The sequence below is a fragment of the Parambassis ranga genome, chromosome 8 (assembly GCF_900634625.1).
Source record: "Parambassis ranga chromosome 8, fParRan2.1, whole genome shotgun sequence".
Taxonomy (NCBI): Eukaryota; Metazoa; Chordata; class Actinopteri; family Ambassidae; genus Parambassis; species Parambassis ranga.
In genome coordinates this window covers 1,079,218-1,101,396 of record NC_041029.1, presented here as the reverse complement: position 1 = coordinate 1,101,396, position 22,179 = coordinate 1,079,218, and the positions used below count along the sequence as shown (strand labels likewise).

Here is a 22,179-nt window from a genome sequence, read left to right as displayed (position 1 = left end):
GGGTATGTCTCTGCCAGCTCTGCACATCTAGAGACTGAAAGGTTTGCCCCTTCTTCTTTGCAAAATAGCTCAAGCTCACCAAGATTGGATGAGAGCATCTGTGAACAGCCATTTTCAAGTCTTAGATGCTCCATAGAATACACAATGAGCAGTGTTACTTATCCATCACACATAGCACTTTGCATTTAGGCCACACGTTCAATCTTGGTCTGATCTGCAGACTGCAAATGACTTGCTGGTGTGGAGTCTGTGGTGGAGGTGACGGAGAGGAGGATACTGAGGAAACGCCTCAGTCTTCGTCTCACCCCCTGCATGACACACTGCTCCACTACTCCTACAGAGGCACATTCAGTGGTAAACAGAGCAGCACAGAACGCCACAGGAGGTCCTTCCTGCCAGTGGCCATCAGACTGTATAACTCCTCCCCCTTTTGTAGGGAGGATGATCATGTCATGCATCACTGTCATTCCCTCCACTGGTTATCTTATCTTATCTTATCTTACGTTCAATAATGGCTGTTTTTCATGTGCCTCCTGGTTGATCCTCGGACCAGTGCTCTCCTTGCTTGGTCTGTCAGTTTGGGTGGTCGGCCATGTCTTTGTAGGTTTGCAGCTGTGGCATACTTTTTCCATTTTTGGATGGTGGCTTGAACAGTGCTCTTTGAGAAGGATATTTGTTAACCTAACCCTGCTTTAAACTTCTCCACACCTTTATCCCTGACCTGTCTGCTGAGTTCCTCGAACTTCACGACGCTGTTTGTTCACAGTGTTCTCTGACAAACCCTGAGCCCTCCACAGAGAGACTACACACAGGTGGACTTCATTAACTCAAGGGCCTTTCTGAAGACCTTCTGACGTGATTTTCTGAAGAATATTATTGCATTGGATTTTATAGGGCTACATACAACACGAATGCACAGCACACTTTTTACATTTGAATTTGCTTAAAATTTTTATGTGCTACTTTCTGTTGATCTATCACTAAAAATCTCAATAAAATACATTTAAGTTTGTGGGTGTAAGGAGACAATAAGTTCAAGGGGTCTGAATCATTTTTCTATACTCACACACCACAGTGTGCTTTTATTTACTGTTATTTATGTAGTTGCACTATGTACAGTTTATAAACCATTTCTACCTCCACTCACCTGTGCAATAACTGTTAATATGTAAACTGTTTATAATGTATATATCTTTTTATTGGTAGTCTATTTTATAATGTATATATCTTTTCTTAACTTATCCCTTGCTGTCTGTATGCCGTTGCAAAAATGCAATTTCCCCATTGTGGGACTAATAAAGGTTTCTTAATCTTAATCTTAATCTTTTCAAGGCACTGTATATTCAGGGTTGAGTCCTTCACATATTGCTGAATATTTACTGTTTCTGCTGTCTGTACATATACAGTTATTTACATATATATATTTACAAACACGTCTTTAACCTGTAAATAATGGATCTTTATGTGACCTTTTGGTTTTGTTACATTTTATATCTATACACTGGAAATATACAACTAATGAATCCATGTCTTTGAATGTGAGTGCACACATGGCCAAATAATGTGGATTCTGACATTTTTTGTCCTTTTATAAAACCACACAACTCCAGAGTCAACCATAAAGTCTGCCCGGGCAGATTATCACCATGTCATCTGACAATGACCACTTTCTATAATCCACATTAGTGTATTTTAGTTTAGAAGATTAAGACAAACTTCAATAATCCCTGTTAAGGAAATCCGATAAAATGAAACCAATTAAAAAAATACTTCACCATATAAATGTATAGTTTTCATTGAAATGACAAGTAACTAAAAACTAAAGTATCGATGTAACGTTACTAAAATGGAGATACTCAGATAAACCTAAAGTCGTGGATCAGGCTCCTTTGTGCAGTGTGACAGGAAATGTGGTACTGATACATGTAAACACTCCTAATCTGGATCTTTCCAGACTTTGCCCGTCATTTCCACTGACCCGTCGATAAAGCCACGCCTTCAGTGACGTTGCTTTTTCCTACGCCGGTGTACGTCCTGTCGTAGGAGGAGCGTCGTGACGCATCAGAACTTGCTGAAAACAGGCAGCTCAGCGGCTAACAGACAGTGGTGGTGCTAAGGGAGCCGTGCTTTAAAAGCTGTCAAAACAACGAGCGACAGCGGCAGAACTGACCTGGGTCGTTCAGGATTATATCGTTGCTTCCAGCTGTAACACAGCAGAGCGAAAAGAAGACGGGATTAGGTGAGTAAAACCAAAAGCTAACGATAGCTGTCACATTCGTCTAGCTAGCTTAGCCAGCTTTCTGTAGAATAACATTGGGAACAATTCAATCATCGTGTTTATGTTGATGGTTTAGTCTAGAGAGGGACAGCGTGTGGCTCATACTTGGCTTTATTTACTCCTTCACGACACAAAAAGGAACTTCATGTTGTCATATTGCTTCGTACGTTAGTCTGATAATTAGCTTTTCCTTTTGAACCACTCAAGTGAAAACATTGTAGAAATGAACATTCATCACTAATAACGAGTGAAGTTATATCGTCATTTGATGTCCTTCCAGTCTTATCTCCAACATCAGCTAGAGTTGATTACGTAATCGAACTAATGCTAATCGTTTAGGTTAGTCTAGCTAGCATGCTAGCAATCCAGCCATCTCATTGTGGGCTCTGGACTCTTGTGACTGCTTCATAAACATGTTGGCCTGTGGTGGAGCAGCGCTGACAGCATGTTTGTCAGGATTCTATCTGTGATTGTCGCTTCAGGTGCTGAGTTCACAGTCTCCTGTGAGATATGGAGTTTCCAGATTTAGGAGAACACTGCTCTGAGAAGACCTGCAAACGTTTAGGTGAGTGCAGCTGAGAGTGGAGTCCTGTTTTTGGCTGATTTCACCTTAAAATTTCAAAATGCGTTTCAACCGTATAGATTTTCTTCCCATGAGATGTGACGCCTGTCAAGAGATATTTTGCAAGGATCACATAACGTATGCAAATCACAAATGCACATCATCATACAAAAAGGTAAGCCATGACGCAATGTTTGAGGCTGTCCGGAATAATGTGCTCATTTCTGTTGGCTGATTTGAATGTTTCTATTTTAAACCACATATATCAAACATATTAAAGTACATAGAAAATGAACAGATTATTTGGTTTCAATAACAAGTAACTCTAAATCATTCTTTTTTAGTTGCTATGGTTACAGTCACCTGTTTGTTCCATCTCATGATTTCCCTCTAGGATGTCCAGGTCCCAGTATGCCCTTTATGTAACACTCCAATTCCCATCAAGAGAGGAGAGATGCCCGACATTAAAGTTGGTGAACACATCGATCGAGACTGCAAGTCAGACCCTGCACAAAGAAAGAGAAAGGTAAATAGAAAACTGTTGTGCTTTAGGTAGCTCAGTTCTGAGCAACAGTAACCGAAGATGTTGTTCTTTGTTTCAGATTTTTACAAATAAATGCTCGAAAGGTGGATGTAAACAGAAAGAGATGATACGAGTGACCTGTGACCAGTGTCATCTAAATTACTGTCTTAAACATCGGCACCCGCTGGACCATGATTGTAAGACTGATGGAAATCCTCTGTCCAAATCTGGGTGAGTGCAGTCATACTACAGATTTCCTTTTATATGAAATAGCTCAGGTAGTTTTAATCCTTTTGCATTGTTTATCTTAGACATGCTGCTGTTATGAGGTCCCAAGGTACTTCCTCCACCTCTGCCTCTGCCTGTAGTTCTTCTGGTTCAGGAAACCCTAGACCAGTTTCTAACGGGGTGACTGTGAATAGCAGGCCTCACAGCACTGGGTGAGGATTTCTAGCTTGTAAACTGAGAAAACTGTCAATCATTTTTCAAGTAAACACCTCAAAATAATTCATTCTTCGTTGTGTCATCTTCTAGCTCTACCCAGCGGATTCCTACTTCCGTTTCAGCACAGAATGTAATACCTCCATCAGCATCGTTTCAGGCTGGCATGGTACGCTTGTCACTTAATCACACACTTCCTCAGTATTAAGGAAATGCAAACTCTATTTTCTTGTTGTGATGTTACAGACTGAGGAGCAGGCTCTGCAAAGGGCTTTGGAGATGTCTTTGGCAGAATCGAGGCAGCCAGTTCAGCCGGCACTGAGGTAGGTTCTGTAAGACATATGCAGCAACATGTGTGAAGGTAACATGTAAAAAAAGTATTAGTTCTGACAGTATGGACTAGCTCTGTGTTTTTAAGAATATATGGGGTAGAAAGTGACAAGATCTGGCTGTGACTGTATCTTTTTATGGACATGCTATGCTATACCTTTTAGTTTGGACGATGCTTACTTTCACACCACCTCAGAATCAGTATTATCCACAGTTGCAGTTAGACTGTTGTACAGCAAGTGCAATGTCTGAAAGGGTGGGTGTATTCAAAGACATCTGTCAAAAGATGTCGTTGGCTGCAGTTACTGCATTTACATAGGAAGGATTTAAAGATGCATTTTTCTTGAATTGTTACAAGAAACAAAATAGTGGCAACTGAGAGCTCATCACAGGTCCTCTCAGGTACCAGTAGTGGATAAATATATGTAAATACTCTGTGTTTTGAGACAGCGGTGAGGTGGCAGTAATAGTGAGTTATGCCTGCAGTAGTTGTTTACATGCAGGTGTTTGTGTCTCAGCCCTCAGGAGCAGGAGGATCTGGCGCTCGCTCAGGCTCTCGCTGCCAGTGAAGAAGAATACAGACGCCAGCAGCAGAGACAACAGGTACCCGGAAAGCTTAGCCGTCACTAGCATGCTAACAGGAACACATGTAGGTACACTGTTGTCATGGTGATTTTGTGGCAGAGAATGTGAATTCGCCCTTTTAAATATGAACTACAACTCACAGACAAAACAATTCCATGTTCCTAACTGTGTTTCCTCCTCCTCTAGGGCCGAGAGTCCAAACAGTCCAACTGTAGCCTTTCTTAATCTGAGACCACCATGTAGACGTCACGCTGTGCTGATTATTTTAATACAAACTGCACCTCTGAGATCAGTGATTGTTCAATGAAGACATGCTCCTGGAAGCTGCTGAGACGAGCTTCTTCTACAATATAAGCACATACTGTATACTTTCCAGAAGGATCTGTCATTTCTACTAATAATTTGCTCTGTATATATTTTATAAGCTCATCATTATGAATTCATTATCAATTATTGTTACCATGTATGAGTATTCAATAAATTATGTCAAAGAAGCACCCTGAAGTTTGAAGGTCAGATTTTTGGAGATGATTCAGGTTTGATGACAAACAGATTTATATATTCAGCCTGTTTTAAGGATAAGTTAGATTTACATTTGATTCATCACAAAATGGACTTTATTTTCAGAGGTTGACAGGTGTGGGATGCACCGGGCCAGATCACCAGAGGCCGTGCATCATGCAAGTTACCTTAGTGAGTGAGGTACTCAGAAGCTGTTTTTACTGGTCATCACGATAATCTGCAATCAACTACTGTGGTGTAAGAGCATACCATCAATAACTAATGGGACTAATGTGCCGTACTCTGCTGTGAGTGACACTGCTCTCTCTTGGCTGAGCAACTGTTCACTTCTGCTCAGGCTCTGTTCCATTAGCTTCAGTTAGTGTGGTTCACATGGTCTAATCATGTCTGGAGTTCATATGGATTTTTAGGCCATGTGAAACACTGAGAATTAAAATTAGGACGTTTGAGGAGACAACAAGAATCACAGAATAATGAGCTATGTCTGATCCTGTATTGACAGCATACACACTGGAAAAAATAGATTTAGCTGTGGCAGGGTTTCACAGGAAGAGGAGGCCCACTCCTCAGCTGGCCCTCCTTATATGAGTGAAAACCTCTGTACCATTCCCTCTTCCAGTCAGTTTCCTTCACATCCTGGTTCCTTTTACATAACAATAAAGTTACGTCCTTACATTAGCAGAGCTTATTGCAACACAGCTTCCCACCCGGACAGCATGGAGTGCTGGCAACAGGAGTGGGGTGACCTTTGCTGCAGGGCTCCTTCACAATGGTGAAATGGTGGAAAAATAATACTAACCGATGTGCATACAGCATCTTCACCTACCTGGTTCCCCCAGGACAGTCTTCCTCCTTTTATTGATAACCTTCTCATTCTTTTCTCCTTTTTTAGTATCTTATTAAGTAAAGCAATTAAGCACCCTCATGTGGTAAAACTGATGTATTGCAAAAAAGAAACCTATGAAACAATAAAAAATAAATTATCAACTAAGTAAATAATGTGGCCTAAACCAAAAATGGAACGTGTTTAATAAGGAGGATTTTGTCGGTATGGTATTGGCAATAACAAAGTAAGTAAAGAAAAAAGTGACCTAAACCTGAGGGTTTTCTTAATGAATAAATGAATGAAAGAACATTCGGGACTTTATGCTATTCATTATGCTAAGTTTCAGAACTAAGGTCAGGGATTGATAGTCCTTTGAAACAAAACTGTGAACTCCCCGTCGGGGAATCGAACCCCGGTCTTCCGCGTGACAGGCGGAGATACTGTCCACTATACTAACGAGGAAGTGGCGTCAGGCCTGGCACATAGACAGAGAATATCATAGCACATAAACAACTGTAATGTATGTTTGTAAGAAAGAATCTTCCATATCAATTATATCTATGCAAAACAAATCATGTAACGTTTTTTATTTTTTCTACTCATACAATCATATAATAAAATACAATCATATCATATCATTTCCTCACCTTATCACAGGAACACACATGTCCTGATTTTAAAGCCACTTTAAGCCAGTTTTCGTAAGAAAGACCTTTAACGGGGCTTTTCTAAAAGCGAACAGCAGCTCAGACGGAGCCCTCTGACAAGACAACTGCTCAGAAACACTCCTCACTGCCACACATGTATTTCCAGCTGTAGTTGCTGGAGTAGCTGCTGAGGTTGTGCTGCCACCTGGTGGCAGGGAGGAGAAGCAGCAGTGGAATCCTGTCAGAGAAAAGACTGGAAAGGAGTGCTGCTTTGAAGCACCAATCATTTGTCCCTTAAAGATGGCTCATCGCAACAGTGGCAAGGAAGAACCAGCTTTTAACAGGAAGACATCTTCCTGGGAGAACCATCCTGCTGATAGCACGCCCAAAAACACAGGAGCAGACCACTGGAGAATATGCATGCAATGCAAAGAGTGAGTTTTTCAGTCATACACATTTCTGACCTACAGAATCCATCAAGAATCATTGGTGCGCTTTATTGTTTCATGTAAGAACTACTTTCTGCCTAACTACACCCAGCACTGTATCCCTACGCATCATATAGGAAACATTTGATTTGAGCTACCTCTTTATATATGCATATGAAACACATGCGCACACACACACAAAAACACATGGAGACATTTCAGATGAAAAATTATTTTAATTCTCAAGATGATAAAAAATAATTTGTGAACTCTGTAAACCATTGCATAACTGTAGTGTAACAATTTGACAAGTGTTAACAAACTAGTAATACACTACAGTAAATATGCGGTACACAATCCTCAACGTAGAAAAAGAAACATCTAGTATTCTAAGACTTGCACCTTTTTTTTCTAGTTTTTGTTTTTGTGTTCACAACACAAAAATATCAATATACCAACAGAATAATCTCTACAATTATTAGTATAGAATTTCCTACATATGCATACAGCTTGTCACAAAATAAGGGACATAGTTTTTTTTAAATCTATAAATAATGTCTAAACCCACTGTGGTTAATATATCCATGAAATGCAGTTTCCTCAGATTGTACACATTCTCTATCAAATCACCGTTTTACCCTGAGAAAAATACATTTCTGTCCTTAATCACGCTGACAAATAGAAACTTGAAAACTTGCATTTGTTTTAGTTCTAATTCATTTTTATTGAATAGCTGTTCACAACTATTTGCTACATCATAATCAAATTAACTGCGCTCCATATAGTATCCAGTGACCTATTCTTTGAAAATCTAATTTTAGAATAATACATTCAATATTTCAGGGCTTCAATGTTAAAATAACATTTCTACTGAAATGTTCCTAAAGTACATGGAACACCAGCTGGTTCCACATTCAGATTATTATCTTAAATTTGAATACATCATATACATGTACAAGATTGCATAAATCTTCTGGCTCCATTTTCATAAGGTTATAAAACAAAAGAAGACACAACGACTAACAATAATGCAAAATAGATTCAACTATCCCAAATGCAGAGCATAATGATACATCTATTACAGTTCATTTACAAGAATTCTTCCTATTTGGTGCTTTTACTCCTTACAAACAACTGGGATTCTGGTGCCAAATAAAATAATTGCGATCCGGACTGGTTGTTTCTGTATTGCTGTTTTGTTGAAATGTATGGCAAATACAGACCGAGATAAATGAGCATCAGTCAATCATCACCAATCATCATGAAGCACATCATTTTCATCTCAAGTGGCCTGAATGCACAGGACTTTTATCATATTGTGGTCCACAGAAATATTGTAAGGCACTGGAATTTTGATTCAAATTCAACAGTAATAGTAATATTTTGTCTCATCAATTAATCCACATTGTGTAATTATTAAAGGCACAAATGTATTTGAAAGTGTAATTGGTCCTTTAAGAGAAAACATCGAAGAAATGTAAAGAAATCTGTGCTTTCCAAGTGTTTCCTTTTTTTCCTTTTTAGACAAAGTTGGATTAGGGTAAGCAGACCTAGAGACCAATAACAAATTATGTCTGTATCTGCCATTGATGCTTCACAATCATTACCTGTCCCTGTGGTAACACAAAAAAAAGGAATTTGGACCACGGCTTCAAGAAATGGAAAACAAAGATACAAAGAAAGCACCGTACAGTCACTGCAGGCCTATCAGAACAACGAATGCATACCTTCCCAACTGATTTAGTATGTTATTCAGAAAGAAAGAAGAAAACCTCCTCAGTTTCTATATGGCCACTTCAGAAGCACGAATGTCATTCACGTTTTGACATTCCTTCACAACAATGACACGGAGGCCTGGCTCTAAGGGCAGCCATGTGCTCGCCTGTATTGCACATTTATCTGCCATAAACACCAGCACAGAATCAAATGTACTAATACACATGTAAGGATCTACTCATTTTGATCTGCTCTGTACTTTTAGACTTGATGAACATTATCTATTTAAGGTACTAGGTGATTAACTTTAAATCAATTTCGGTTGAAGTACGGTAAAATAAATGATGAAATGTAGAAAATAATAATAATACAGGTCTTTGGTAAAACTGCAGAAAACGGGCCTAAGTCCATTAATGTTGTAAGCACAAGCCACTGGCATAGTCCTGTTGTTAGAGGATATATATACATCTACATCTATACACGTCCTACTGGATGAAATCCATCCAAATAAACAGAGTTCCTGCTAGTTTCATGGACATCTGCTCATGGGATTATTTGAATTCTGTTTCAGGCTAGATTTTCCCTTTACAATACATATGTGGACAGATACTACAACACCACTTTGGTTCATGTTTAGATTTTCACACTAGACATTATTTGAGTTGGCTTCGAAGGCCGAAGAAAAACAAATCAGAGCAGAGGACCCTGTGGATTAGCTGCACCGTACACGGCTCTCCGGCGTACGGGAGGAAAGAAATTGACCTTCAATCAATTACAAAAAAGGGACAGTAGTACAGGCCGATGACATCATTCTAAGTGATTTACAAAAGACTCACAACTGAATAATTCAAAGTTAGAAGACAAGATTATGTTTCGGTAATCTGAGCTGTGGATGCACAACGACATTCAAACATCTAAATGTATAACAAGAAACTACATTAATACCTTGTCCAGTAGCAGCGAAGCTTGCAGGAGTTATTATGCCTTAACTACACTAAAATAAGTCGATACAAATATTCTGGCAGTGAGACACAGCGAACATTTTTTTTCCTTTTTTTGTTTTTTTCATGAGCTGGTTAATATATCGCATAACATGCAATACCAGAAGGATTCAGCCTGCCTGTTTCTGCTAACACTATAACCCCTTCTCTTGATATCTGTCCTCTGAGTTGCTTAATTGTCATTTGTGTGAATGTAAACAACACGTTTTCCCATGTTTATAAGTAGCAAAAAGTGTACCTGGAGATATATGATGTTTCTACTGGATTTAAAGCAAGAATAAAAAGATCTCTTTAACACAGTAGAAGGTCATTTCAGTTAAACTAAGCACAACTGCTATGCAAAAATCCAACCTACGAGATAACTATAGAATTCTTCATTCACTGCAGAATTATTACAATATAACAAAGCATGTTGTTTGCTATACATTTTGATGCCTTCTATGTTTGCATACTCCCAAATTGATAAAAACCTAATTGGAAAAAGACTGAAGCTGCACCAAAAGAGCACCACAACCAAGGAATGAGTGGGCGGGGCTTCATTCTACAGACCAGGTCAGGACACAGGCACTGACGATGTTCATTTATCTTCTGCAGAAATACTTCATGGGATTTTGGCCAAATACACTGGCATATATTCATACACATGTCAACACTTCTGCAAAGTTAAATAATATTTTTTTCTTTTTTGCAGAAACCTGTGCACAAGCTTAACTACTTGTGTTCGCTTTGACGATTCTACACATTTTTTGAACTAAGGCAAGGCACTTTAGAGTTAGAGGCCGATATGTTCTAGACAAAAGTCAAGAGGCTAGATTCCTACAAAAAAAAATCACCATTTCAGGCTTTTAGCAAATAGAATACATGCTCCTCTAATGGACAGGCTATAGAGATCCCTACAAAACACAACTGACTGATTGAATAACAGCCTTAACATGTAGCATGTGCCTTACTGATATTACAGCTGCTGGTTATGCCTAAAAATACAGGTTTTCAATTTGCTCTTATTTGATTGAAATTTTATAAATCTAACTATGAAAGTAGAAAGTAGATTTTTTAGTCTATGAAATCTTAATATGTAGAACCATGCCATGATTTAATAGGAAACATGAAATATTCAAATGATGTTTCACAGTACACACAGAAGCTCCAGACATTAGCTTATGTAGAAAAACAAATGTATAAATCTAAAAAAAAGACACAAAAGGAATACCTACAAAGCAGCTTAAAGCAAAATCTATATACCCTTAAATAAGTCCCAGGTCAACAAAGTGCTTTTAATAAGAAATCAAACTTCTTCAGAAAGTTGGTCAAAACAACGATGCTTGACTGGCTGCTCTGAGAAACTGTTTTATACATCGTTATTTAACAAATGTGACTTTATTTAAAGAGGAGCTCTGTGATTTCTGTTTAACTGGTGAGTCTGATTTCTAGATTGCAATGTTTTATCAAAGCTGTATTCAAAAAAGGAATACTCAGCAGAGCACATCAGACATCTTTGACTTTTAGAAGCTCTGTGAAGTGGTATCACTTTTAGAATAAGACTCAAACATGTCTGTCATTGATTTGCTATTGAATTCTTTTTGCTGTAATAGTCCTCTTTATTTAAAGACACATGCTCTCAGTTTTGCCCATTTTATGTCACCGGATTCTTTTGTAAATGATTTTAGTGTATTTCCTGCTGTAATACAATAATTAACAATGGCTTTGAATATGTTTACATATGGACCGAACATCATCCAATATTTGACTTGATAAATGCTGAAACCTGTGTTTTAATTAGGTAGACACAGTGAAAGTGAGAAAGTGTTCTGTCTTGTTGTAACAGAACTGCTCTGACAAGTAGAATAAAAAAGCCTTTACATTTTTTCTGTGGGCACCTTGAGACGAGACGTATTCAAGCTAATGCTGAAAAGCAAGTCAGGGGCCGACATTTACAGTCCTTTGGTTATGTATCATTTTAGTTAGAAATACAGAATTATATGTGAAAATACGTGGGTTACATTATAATTCAGTTTTGAATCCAAGTGCATGTGTTGTCATACAAATAAACATCTGATTAAACCGACATTATGTGGACATAAAATGAGCAAAAATCACGAAAAAAAATCACGTGTTGAACTGAGTCAATTAAAAATAATTTGTCAGTCAAACATCATTTGATCCTAAAGTAATTACATTACTGTTCGAAACAGACATTGCTGTTTAGAAAATGTAATATCTATTAGTAGTTTTTCAAAGGGCTAATTCTTTAAATAGTACCTTAGTAAATGTACATCACCACTTCAGTATCTTTGTCCTGCAGTAGGGACATTCTGTTTTGCTAGGTGCACAGTTCTCACATAGTACATAATGCTGGCAAGGCTGCAGAACAATACAACGATCATGCTTTTGGCATACTACACATTTCTTTGACTGAAGCTGATATATAACCTGTTGGGGGAAGAGAAGAATGGATATCAGCTAAAACTGAGGAAAGAGAACAGTTAAGCATGTGTGACGAGTCAGAGAATCTGCAGATGCTACAAATGAAATGCTGTGTGTGCTCTAGGCTTTCTTACCCCGTCTATAAGGTCTAGGTCGTTACGCAGCTGACTCTGGATGGAGTGAAGCTTTGACAAGGGGAGCTGGTCCAGCTCACCGTAGCTCCGTAGAAGAGGTGTTCCAGGGGTGCGACAAAGCACGTCAAAGTCCCCCTGGAGCTCTTTCAGCTTACGCTGTGTTTCTTCCCACTTCTGCTCTGCCAGCTGCCGCTCTGCTTCAGCTGTTTTTGCTTGCTCCTTAGCTTCATGAGCGTCTTTCTGGCATGCTTCGCAGGCCTGGAACAAAGGTGAGTGATTAATAACATGATTTGTAAAAATCAGTGCAATGAGAGCTCTTTAGGCCCACTGACCTGTTTGACCTGATGCCAGGCCTCCTCCCACTGTTTGATCTTTCTCTTAGCCTCTTCCAGCTCTCTGAAAAGGCGGGCTATGTCTGCGCTGCTGGTCGTAGAGGTTAGGCTGCTGAAAACTGGAGACGGACTGGGTGAAAAGCTGCCACTTACAAAGTCCCAAATGTTGCTAGCCCCTCCATTCAAACCTAAGAGAACAAAGTACAAACAAATTCTGTTACATAGGACAGTTGCACAGCTTAACGACTACATGTAGAACTGGATTTAATATTTACATAAAGCTGAGCTCGAACTGTGAGGTAACTAAACCGATGTGTGATGTTATCAGCTTACCCAGAGAGTTCTGGGAAGAGGAGGTGGGTGTTCCTAGCAGGCCGTGCTCCTGCTTGGCTAACATGTTTGAAGGCTGATTTTGCTGAGATACCGTCCCCGACAGCAGAGACTGTGACAGAGACTGGGAGAGGGAGCTCAGTGGGGAGGTGGAGAGGGACGACGAGGAATTAAAGGAGGAGGATCGAGCCAGGGAGCCAGGAATGTTGACGGGAGCGGATCCAACCAGCACCCTCTGACCTGAAACCACACACAGATTTTGCTTTTAAAATAAGCTAATTATCATGAGGAGAATAAATGCTTTAACAACCTAGATGCACTTACTTGCCAGCCCGACACTATTATCTTGCTCCTCTAACTCCTTATCAAGAGATGCAACATTAATGTCACTGAAGTTTAGGTCCAGGGCAGATCCTGAAGGGAAACAAAAGAAATCTGACTGACATTTGACAACAAATACAGAGTGAAAGTGGTCAATGAGATCCGTCTGCTGTTCGTTTTAAAGGCACTTACCTATGACAGACTCCACCGTGTTGCTCCCTGGATAAAAAGGAGTGGCCTTGGCATTCATTGTTGATAAGGTGGTGGGTGAGGAACTATCTGAGCCAATACTGGAGGCCAAGCTTGATGTTATACTGGAGGTAAAGCTGGATGCCAGAGGGTTCACCGCAGAGAATACAGTGTTTTGTGTCTGAAAGGAAAGCATAGGAAGCACCGTGGTTAATATGTTGTATGTAAACTGTGAAATATGAGAAATCTTTTTGTTATTGTTTTATCCAAATGATCCAAATTGTACATTTCCTTAAATGGAGACAGCAAATTGTATCCAGGTCTACACTGACTGCTTTCATCCATAGAAACTGATCCACAGGAAAACAAGAGATGAAAATAACAACAGGTTTAGTTAAGTGACGGAGAAGTGGTTACATGCAGAGCTCCCTTACAAATGCCAAAAACACTTGGTCTGAATACAAAGACACATGTATTTAGCCAACAGTGTGTAGACAAACATTACACTGGATCGAAGTAAACTTTGAACTGTGTTTGCAGGAGTCAACAAGACCTATTTTAGTAAAGCTGAGTAAAAGATTTTCTGGCACTTCTCACACAGACTTTATTTTGAATCTCTGCCTCACTGTGGCTCAGTATGCACAGGGAAAGCAGTTAGTGCTGAGGGTGCTGGGATACACTTAAATTTAAGTTAAATTTGAAACCTTTATTAGTCCCACAATGGGGAAATTGCTTAAGGCAGCCATACACCAGTGAGTACACTGGAGGCTATGCAGGTAAAGTGCCTTGCCCAGGGACACACAACAGTGACTAGGGAGGAGTTGGGATTGAACCACCAACCTTCTGGTTATGGGACAACCCTGCTCTACCACTGAGCCACTGCTGCCCCAAACTAAACTTAAACTTTCTAACGTTATAATACACAGGCCAGACTGACACCTAAGTGGCCATGGCATAAAGTTTCTGAACTTTTTAATTCAAGTACAACTGTATGAACAGTTCAGACACACACCTGTTTGTCTTGGTCCATCATTTTGTGATCCAGCTGCCCCTTATTTTTAATCTACAAAGAAGACAGAAACAGGAAGTTTCAGTGACACACCTGTGCTCTGCTCATTGCTACCAGCTCTTGTGATTGTGATTATTTATGTAGTAGCTATTTTCAGAGTGACAGCCAGTTGCAGCAGGTAAGGTGTGTAAATTGTGATTTGACTGTGTGGCTCTAGGTATAATTACACAGCAGTGTAACCGTCCTGAAGAAATGAGAAAGTCATTTTTTACAGTGAGGGGGTGGCATCGTCACTTAACAGCACTTAAATCACCCTGAGGACAAGTCTCAGTGTGGTGCTACAGATATTCCTGGCTGTGTAAGCAAAGTTAAAATAACTATGGTTGTAATTATTTACTATTACACAGAAATACTGTGAAGATTACAATGATGAGAAACGTGGAAATAAACTAAATCAAAATGACAAAGCAAATATGAAACAGATGCTAATGATACTAATGATACATAAAGTCTAAACCCAAGTTATCCCAGCTATCCATGTGTTCCTCCTAAAGCTAAAGAGAGCAGTCTGTGTACCTGATCCTCGCGTTCAAAGCCCGGAGCTTTGGGATAGTTAGACGCCAGAGGTGAGACACTGGATGTGGTGGACTCTGAACATGAACTACTATTAGTTAAGGATTTGGGCCTGCTGATGGATCCCACTGGGGATAACAAACTGTCACTTCCTGAGCTTGGCGTTACAGTGGAGCTATTAGAACATGAAACCTGAGAAAGAGACACATATGATCTTAATAAATGATAATGGAAAAAAAACAAAGATGATATTCTGACTGGACTACAAAGGAGGTGACAGCTAGACTCCTGATGATGCTCTTAAATAAAGCTTTGAGAACCTACATTCTAAAGTAGTGAGAAGCAAAACAGTAATAATGACAAAACAGAAAACAGAGAATGTGGGAAACAACAAGTAAACAGATGGTCTGCATCAGCTACACAGTGATTCTGACAGACTTCCTATCAAGTGACAAACACTGAACACCTACACTTTCTACTTGTCCGTTGCTACTGGTCGCACTGGGGGTGGAGTTTCCTCCACTGTTCCATTCAGAGACTGGACACTCTGAATACTGCTGAGAGCCTAACTGGGACTGTGAGCTTGACTGCATCGCTGTTAGCAATGAGCTCATGGTCTCTTCTGTAGAAGGAATTCCTGAAATGATGAAAATAAATATTATGTATTTATACACTGACAGCATCCAATGACATCACTGGATGTCCAGTGCTGAGAAACACAAACACTCACTTACTTTCTACATGTGCAAATGCACAAAACGGCCCTCTGGGACAGTATCCACTCTGTCGCATGTCATTGCATTTGGTAGATTTGTAGATCTTGTGAGAAAGAGGAGTATCAGCTGAAGTTAGTCAACACTGCGAGTATGTATTTTCCGACAGAGATTGCAGCAAAGCCAAAAGATCAGTTAAAATTGACACAGAAAAGATATTCTGAAGTACGGCTATGCCATATTTATTCAGGCACACCATAATATTGTAGATTTGCGTTGAACGCTGAACGCATCAATCCATTCCCTGACACACATTCTGCACCCACATACATCTCTGCAGCATGGGTTTAGAACAGCTGGGTAAACCCCTGTATTACTGTGATGCTTCCTGTTGTGGCACTACAGAAACCAAATATCAGCAACAGGACTACTAACCTTCATGAAGCTTCTTAAAAGTCCAAAAGACAGACATAGGTAAAAAGAGTCTGTATGTAAAGACTTCTCACTCACCTCTGGATGAAACTGCTGTTCAGTGCGAGAGTGGCAATACTGGCAACTGTCTCCACTGTCACACTTGGAAGGCTCGCCCCATTCATCACCATGTTTCACATTAGGACAAGGAGTCGACCTGCATTCAGAGTCACAGCTCAAACCTGGCAGCTACACAACATCAACATCTCAACTTGCACTGAACCATAGCTCACCTGTACTTAAACTTCCGTGGATTTCTCCTTCGATCCCTACTGTTGTGGTAATGGGGGCAAGCATAGCCCTGTCTGCATAGTCTCGGGGGCTTAGTACACTGTTCTGTTTTGTAATTGGCTAAAACAAAGTTGGTATCTGCAGAAAGGACAGTAAGGATTAATGACATCTTTCAGCTTTGCAGTTTGCTTTAAAACTAAAAAGGTTTTGCTTCTTCTCTTATAACACGGGGGCGCTCACCTTGCCACCGAGGGTCTTCTGTCAGAGTTTTCTCAATCATAGCCTGACTGGCTAGTACACCTGGCTGCAAATCAGGAATACCTTCCCCCGATCCCAACTGACCATTTTGGAGGGCCTCTTGTGCTTGGATCTCTCTGTGAACAGAAACATAGTTTTGATGAAATATGGCATAAAATTGAACATTTCCCTCTTGTAAGTAGTAGTAGGAACATGGCAAGCTTTATGCACATTATTCCTCATATTTGAAATACAGTGGTCCCTCGTTTATCGCGGGGGTTACGTTCCAAAAATAACCTGCAGTACGCGAAGTAGTCAGCTTTATTTTTTACAATTATTATATTTGTTTTTGTAAAACCTCACTACAAGTTTATACACTTTTCTCAGAGAGGCATTAGCATTCTCACACTTTTCTCTATTGTTTAAACACTCTCAAAGTTCAGACCTTTGTAGAAAAATAAGTCCGGTATTATAGAAAGAAACCAAAGATCAAACCCTGTACAGGAGACACGGCACTGAGGAGATTGGCTGTACACCATTGTCAATCAATCAGGACACAGAACACAATGTGTAAAAAAAAGCATGCAAAAAAAAAAAATCAGTGACACAGCGAGGCCGCAAAAGGTGAACCGCCTTATAGCGAGGGACCACTGTAGACCAGAACACCAGAAACAAGATTAAGACTGTAATATCTATAGGGTACATATACAGGTAACGCTGAAAATAAAAAACTCAGTGTTACATGCTATCAGCTAACAGTTTTGTCTAGTGGTAGGTGATTAAAAGGCATTAACAAAACCCTGAAAGCATAATACAAACCCAACAGCAGGCCTAAACACATGCTCTGTATTGTACGGGAGTCCTTTAGATCTAAACAGGACAATTTGTTGGTTGCATGGTGAAGCCTTTGGGTTGACTGTTTGGCAGGCATAAGAGAGGCCACTGTTTGCTTTTCATGTCACCTGATATCATAGACTGGAGGTCGGAGATCATGTGGCCCGTGAGCAAAAGCACAGTGGAGGCCATTCTTCACACAATGCCCTCGAGCATCTGTCTCATGGATACAAGTGCCAGTCTTGTAATAGCGTAGATGGTACTTGCGCTCTGTGTCACCAGTGGTCCGGTGTAAATAAGGGCAGCTAAGGAGACAGTGACAACAGTTGATAAAACATCTGAATACAAATACAACATACAGCACAAATATATACAGCAAGGCAGCACGACAGCAGTACATTTATATAAATTATCAGCATAAAACATGGGGCCGAGCAATTCATTGTAAAATAGTCACATGGCAACATCATGGATTTTAATGAAAGGGGAAAATCTCAGAGCTGCACATCAGGAGTAAGATTCTACTGTGAATGCAAGGCTGACACACCAATGCCTCAAGAAATGGCCAATAAGTGTCTTGAATAATCCAAATTTTCCTTCCTTGAGTAGCAACAGTTGCTATAGCAACGCATAAGGTCATACAAAAATAGCTTCCATTAGCAGAGGAAGAATTGCAAGGATTACATTTGTTCATTTTCTATCAGATTAATAATTGCATTTCTATTTTATTTCTGTCAGGAACCCATCTTTTTTATTCACTGTCACACAGGGAGGCTGCTGTATTTCACACAGCTACCTGCTACAGAATGAATTGCTACTGCCACCTCTTAGTGTCACCAGACACTTTAGTCAATACAGGCCTCCAACAAATTGTTTGGAACCTATTCTCCAAGTGAGAGCAAAGAGAGAAGCTCGAACCTGTGGATCAGATAGGAAAAATAAACCCTATTACCTTATTATACACGGAGTATTAATACAAGGAGTAATACTGGACAAGTATTTCATTCATGATTGAAAACAATCATAGCATGAGTTAATAAATCATCACAATGCACCAGGGACAGCTTTACAACCCACTTCTACTTCGGCTCATCTCTGCAGTATCTGACAGTCATACTCTGTACAGTCTATAGAACAGTTTATTGTAACGGTTTTGTATTTTTATATTGGTGTTGGTGGTGGTAAATACCGTATACTTTTTATACTGCATACTATCTCGCTGCTCTTACCTTTGCAGTTGCAACAACAACAATGCAATTTCTCCATTGTGGGACAAAGTTCAGTTTTAATCCTAATCTATCTAAAAGCCAAAGCAATGTACTCATGTTAGTACTCATGTTAGTACTCATGTTAGTACTCATGTTAGTACTCATGTTAGTACTCGTGTTAGTACTCGTGTTAGTACTCGTGTTAGTACTCATGTTAGTACTCATGTTAGTACTCATGTTAGTACTCATGTTAGTACTCGTGCAAACACAAAAAGTGGTCCTTCGTTGCAATACAGCATCTGCAACCTTCCACCCACATCAGTGGCAACGCCACGTGTCAGTTATAGGAGCTAAATAACAGCGTTGCTCATAAGCAACTACTGATCATAAAACAATGGGAAACTACATCCATCACTCCTAACATGTATATCTTCTCTAAAAGTATAATTACAGAGAAGCTAGTTTTTCCATCAGCTAAGCAAACTTTGAAACTTAAACTTTAAGTTAGAAAAGGCTTTACGACGCATCACAGCACCCAGACAGCCCTGCTACAGGTGACAAACATCAGGGCCAATCTTGCCAACATGCAGTTCTGGTACTAATGTGGAACACTGGACACTTTTAGACCGACTGTTCTTCCAAACATTATCAGATCACCTATGGATTGGATAGAACCCTTGCTTTTCAATCTGGACATTGATGTCATAGAATTGTTCTACAGCTCAACCAGTTCAACACAAATGATCATTGACCAAAGACTCTGGGAGAGCATTTGATCCACAAACAACTCAAATTAGTGCTAAAACCAAGCTGCTAAGAAGAGGAGTGCTGTTTAATTAGATTTTGCCTTTTATTTAAAACATATAAAACATGTTCTAATGTTTAATTTCTTTTTAATTCTCGTGTTGATTCATAAAGCACCGCGTTGCCCTAGACTACCTCTCAGAACGTCTTTAAGTTTCTAACCCACAGGGGCCCCTTAGATTCCTTTCTTTTATCCCCAGAAGCAAAACAAAACCCTGTGGTGATAAAGCACAGCAGTAAACACAGGAAATATCAACATTTTTAAATATACATTAAAATTCATCTATTCAGTCTTTATGTAGTGTTTTCTTTTCATTTGAGTATTTTTTATGAAACTTTTAAACGTTCTGTTTATATATTTATTTTTTTTAGTATTCCATTATGTGTGTTTTTGTGTTAATCACTTGTAAAGCAACTTGATCATGTGTGTTTTGTCAGCACAACATCACATAAAACAACCTGTACAGTAAGACACTGGAAATGTTTGACTCTTTTTAGGCCTAGTTCAGTTGATGTGCGATCAGAGAACTCATTCTACACATGCTACACATGTTTAGAGAGTTTAGCAGTATAACACCTTTTCAATGTTTAATGTATTACATAGTTACTTTAGTGCTATTTTATGGTAGGAAGTCTGATCTGAGATCCCTGCAGTGGTCCGCATTCTGTCCCTCCATCAGCCCCATCATCATCACTCTCAGTGGGACTTACTCGTCTCCATCTGGGCAGATGCCTGTGGTCTCGTCGTACTTCGTGCAGTACACGTCGGGGCTGTAGTTGAAAGTCCCGTCCCTCCTTCTGATGGGCCGTCTCCTTCGCTGGTTCAGAAAATGCCAGTGAAAGCACGTAAAGGGTCTGTGCTGCGTACACTTGTGCTGGAGAAACAACGGGCACTGCTCTGTCCTGAACTCCTTCAAGTATCTGAACAAACGAAGGGAAACAGAAAAGAAGCTGAAGTTAAACGGCCTGATGACAAGTCGGACAAAAGTGAAGTTGAGCGTCGTGTTTTCCTGCCGTTCTGTAGTCTACAATACATTCTGGGTCACTAGCGTTAGCTTGGTATTCCGAAAGTTAGCTACGCGGGTATTTTGCCGTAAGGCTGGTTCAACGCTCTTGAGCGTACGTATATAAATGTGCGTAGCAAGAGGGAACTCAAAATAAGGCCGAGCTATTTACAAGCAGCAGGCTGGTTAGCGAGTTCCTGGCTAATCATTTAGCAAACCAAGTTGACGGTATAACGTTCACTAGATAATGCAAAACCGTTCATCAACTCTGTACAACACTTGTAAACGAGTCCGATATTGGCTGGTTTGCCAGTGGAGTGGTTTACGACGTACGTGTTTCCTGCAATAGCGCTGATTAGCGTGCAGTCGCTGCTATGTAACGTTAGTCACAAAGCCAGGAAAAGCACCATGTTTGAACGCACGCACAAGAGTTGAGGAATGCTACAAATGCAAAGCTCAGAGCTGCGCACGGAAATAAGACATTCGGCAACAGCTCCGCGGCTGTTTCTGCGCGGCAGCTTTACTCACGTATAGTGGGTAGGTTTCTCGGTTTGAGGAGACGCATTGGCCGCCGTTTTCGAAACCGACGGCATTTTCAGTCAAAACAATGATGTGCGCATGCGCTCGGATCTGTTGCTCGTCCATGCACGTCCGCCTGCACGCCAGCGCACTGCAAGCACCACACACGAAGGCAGGGGGCGCAGTGACACGGTTCTCACATTGTTGATGTTTCACTTGTTCACATACCTCTGTTGTTTGGACATCTTCACACAAAACCTCCGTATTAGAGCTTCTGATTCAAGGTAGTGCGTTTATGATCTTTTCTTTTCTTTATCGTGGTTACATCAATGATATGGTTATTGGGCAACACTTCCCTGCAATAGTATTTGTGAAATTATAAATACATATTCAATACATGCATATTCTTATAATTTATTCTTAAATAAATGGCGGAAATATTCTTATGTTTAGTATAGAGTATTCCAAGAGATTGATCAGAAATTGTATTTAGTTAGATTTTGCGTAGATGTCACAATTATATTTATGTTTATGTATTTTTTTATTTTAGATACTTTAGTAATCCCAGAGGGAAATTGTTTAGCAGTGTCATACAATGACTAGCAAGGCACGCCACAGGCTAGGGTGAAGTGTCTTGCCCAAGGACACACAACAGTTATTGGACAACCCTGCTATACCACTGCACCACTGCTGTCCCTTATTAATAAATATAAATAATATTGAACTATTGTCCATTGATTTTAAGTAACAATCACACAGTCTAATGACAATATACATACAGCAGGTTGTCAGTATTTGCTAATCTGCAAGTTTGTCAAATAAAGAAATAGATAAAGAAATATTGCATCCTGTAGCTCACGCTGTCAAGTTGCATCTAAATATAAAAGGGCCAATAAAATGTGCAAATTCACTTTTGTAAGAGTCAAGATCATACCTTCTTCCTCTATTCTGTTCGTCTCCTTTTTTTCCTGTAAGGGATTTTAATGT

The 22,179-nt window shown here is 39.8% G+C and overlaps 2 protein-coding genes and 1 non-coding gene across 6 annotated transcripts; 1 reads left to right on the top strand and 2 right to left on the bottom strand.

The window, feature by feature from the left end:
• Positions 1 to 2,029: 2,029 nt before the first annotated feature.
• Positions 2,030 to 5,223, top strand: zfand2a (zinc finger, AN1-type domain 2A). 2 transcript variants are annotated; one of them, XM_028411740.1, is made up of 10 exons: positions 2,030 to 2,239; positions 2,761 to 2,843; positions 2,921 to 3,015; positions 3,235 to 3,366; positions 3,443 to 3,594; positions 3,675 to 3,803; positions 3,898 to 3,973; positions 4,051 to 4,127; positions 4,653 to 4,737; positions 4,906 to 5,223. In XM_028411740.1, exons 2-10 carry the CDS (start codon positions 2,789 to 2,791, stop codon positions 4,942 to 4,944), a joined length of 840 nt encoding a protein of 279 aa, XP_028267541.1. In that variant the 5' UTR covers positions 2,030 to 2,239; positions 2,761 to 2,788; the 3' UTR covers positions 4,945 to 5,223. The 2 variants fall into 2 exon arrangements, with proteins under 2 accessions (XP_028267541.1, XP_028267542.1); XM_028411741.1 differs by having other exon boundaries at positions 4,653 to 4,783.
• Positions 5,224 to 6,457: 1,234 nt separating this feature from the next.
• trnad-guc (transfer RNA aspartic acid (anticodon GUC)) lies at positions 6,458 to 6,529 on the bottom strand. Its single transcript has one exon. It is a non-coding gene; the product is annotated as a tRNA-Asp (tRNA).
• Positions 6,530 to 8,416: 1,887 nt separating this feature from the next.
• unkl (unk like zinc finger) lies at positions 8,417 to 21,282 on the bottom strand. 3 transcript variants are annotated; one of them, XM_028411078.1, is made up of 16 exons: positions 21,202 to 21,282; positions 20,381 to 20,590; positions 17,786 to 17,962; positions 16,827 to 16,960; positions 16,589 to 16,724; positions 16,395 to 16,512; positions 15,906 to 15,990; positions 15,642 to 15,808; positions 15,175 to 15,363; positions 14,602 to 14,652; positions 13,593 to 13,770; positions 13,404 to 13,514; positions 13,083 to 13,319; positions 12,750 to 12,937; positions 12,418 to 12,675; positions 8,417 to 12,289 (listed from the first exon to the last, which is right to left on the bottom strand). In XM_028411078.1, the coding sequence occupies exons 1-16, from the start codon at positions 21,264 to 21,266 to the stop codon at positions 12,134 to 12,136; spliced, it is 2,460 nt and encodes an 819-aa protein (XP_028266879.1). In that variant the 5' UTR covers positions 21,267 to 21,282; the 3' UTR covers positions 8,417 to 12,133. The 3 variants fall into 3 exon arrangements, with proteins under 3 accessions (XP_028266879.1, XP_028266880.1, XP_028266881.1); XM_028411079.1 differs by having other exon boundaries at positions 13,404 to 13,493; XM_028411080.1 differs by lacking the exon at positions 15,175 to 15,363.
• Positions 21,283 to 22,179: the final 897 nt, after the last annotated feature.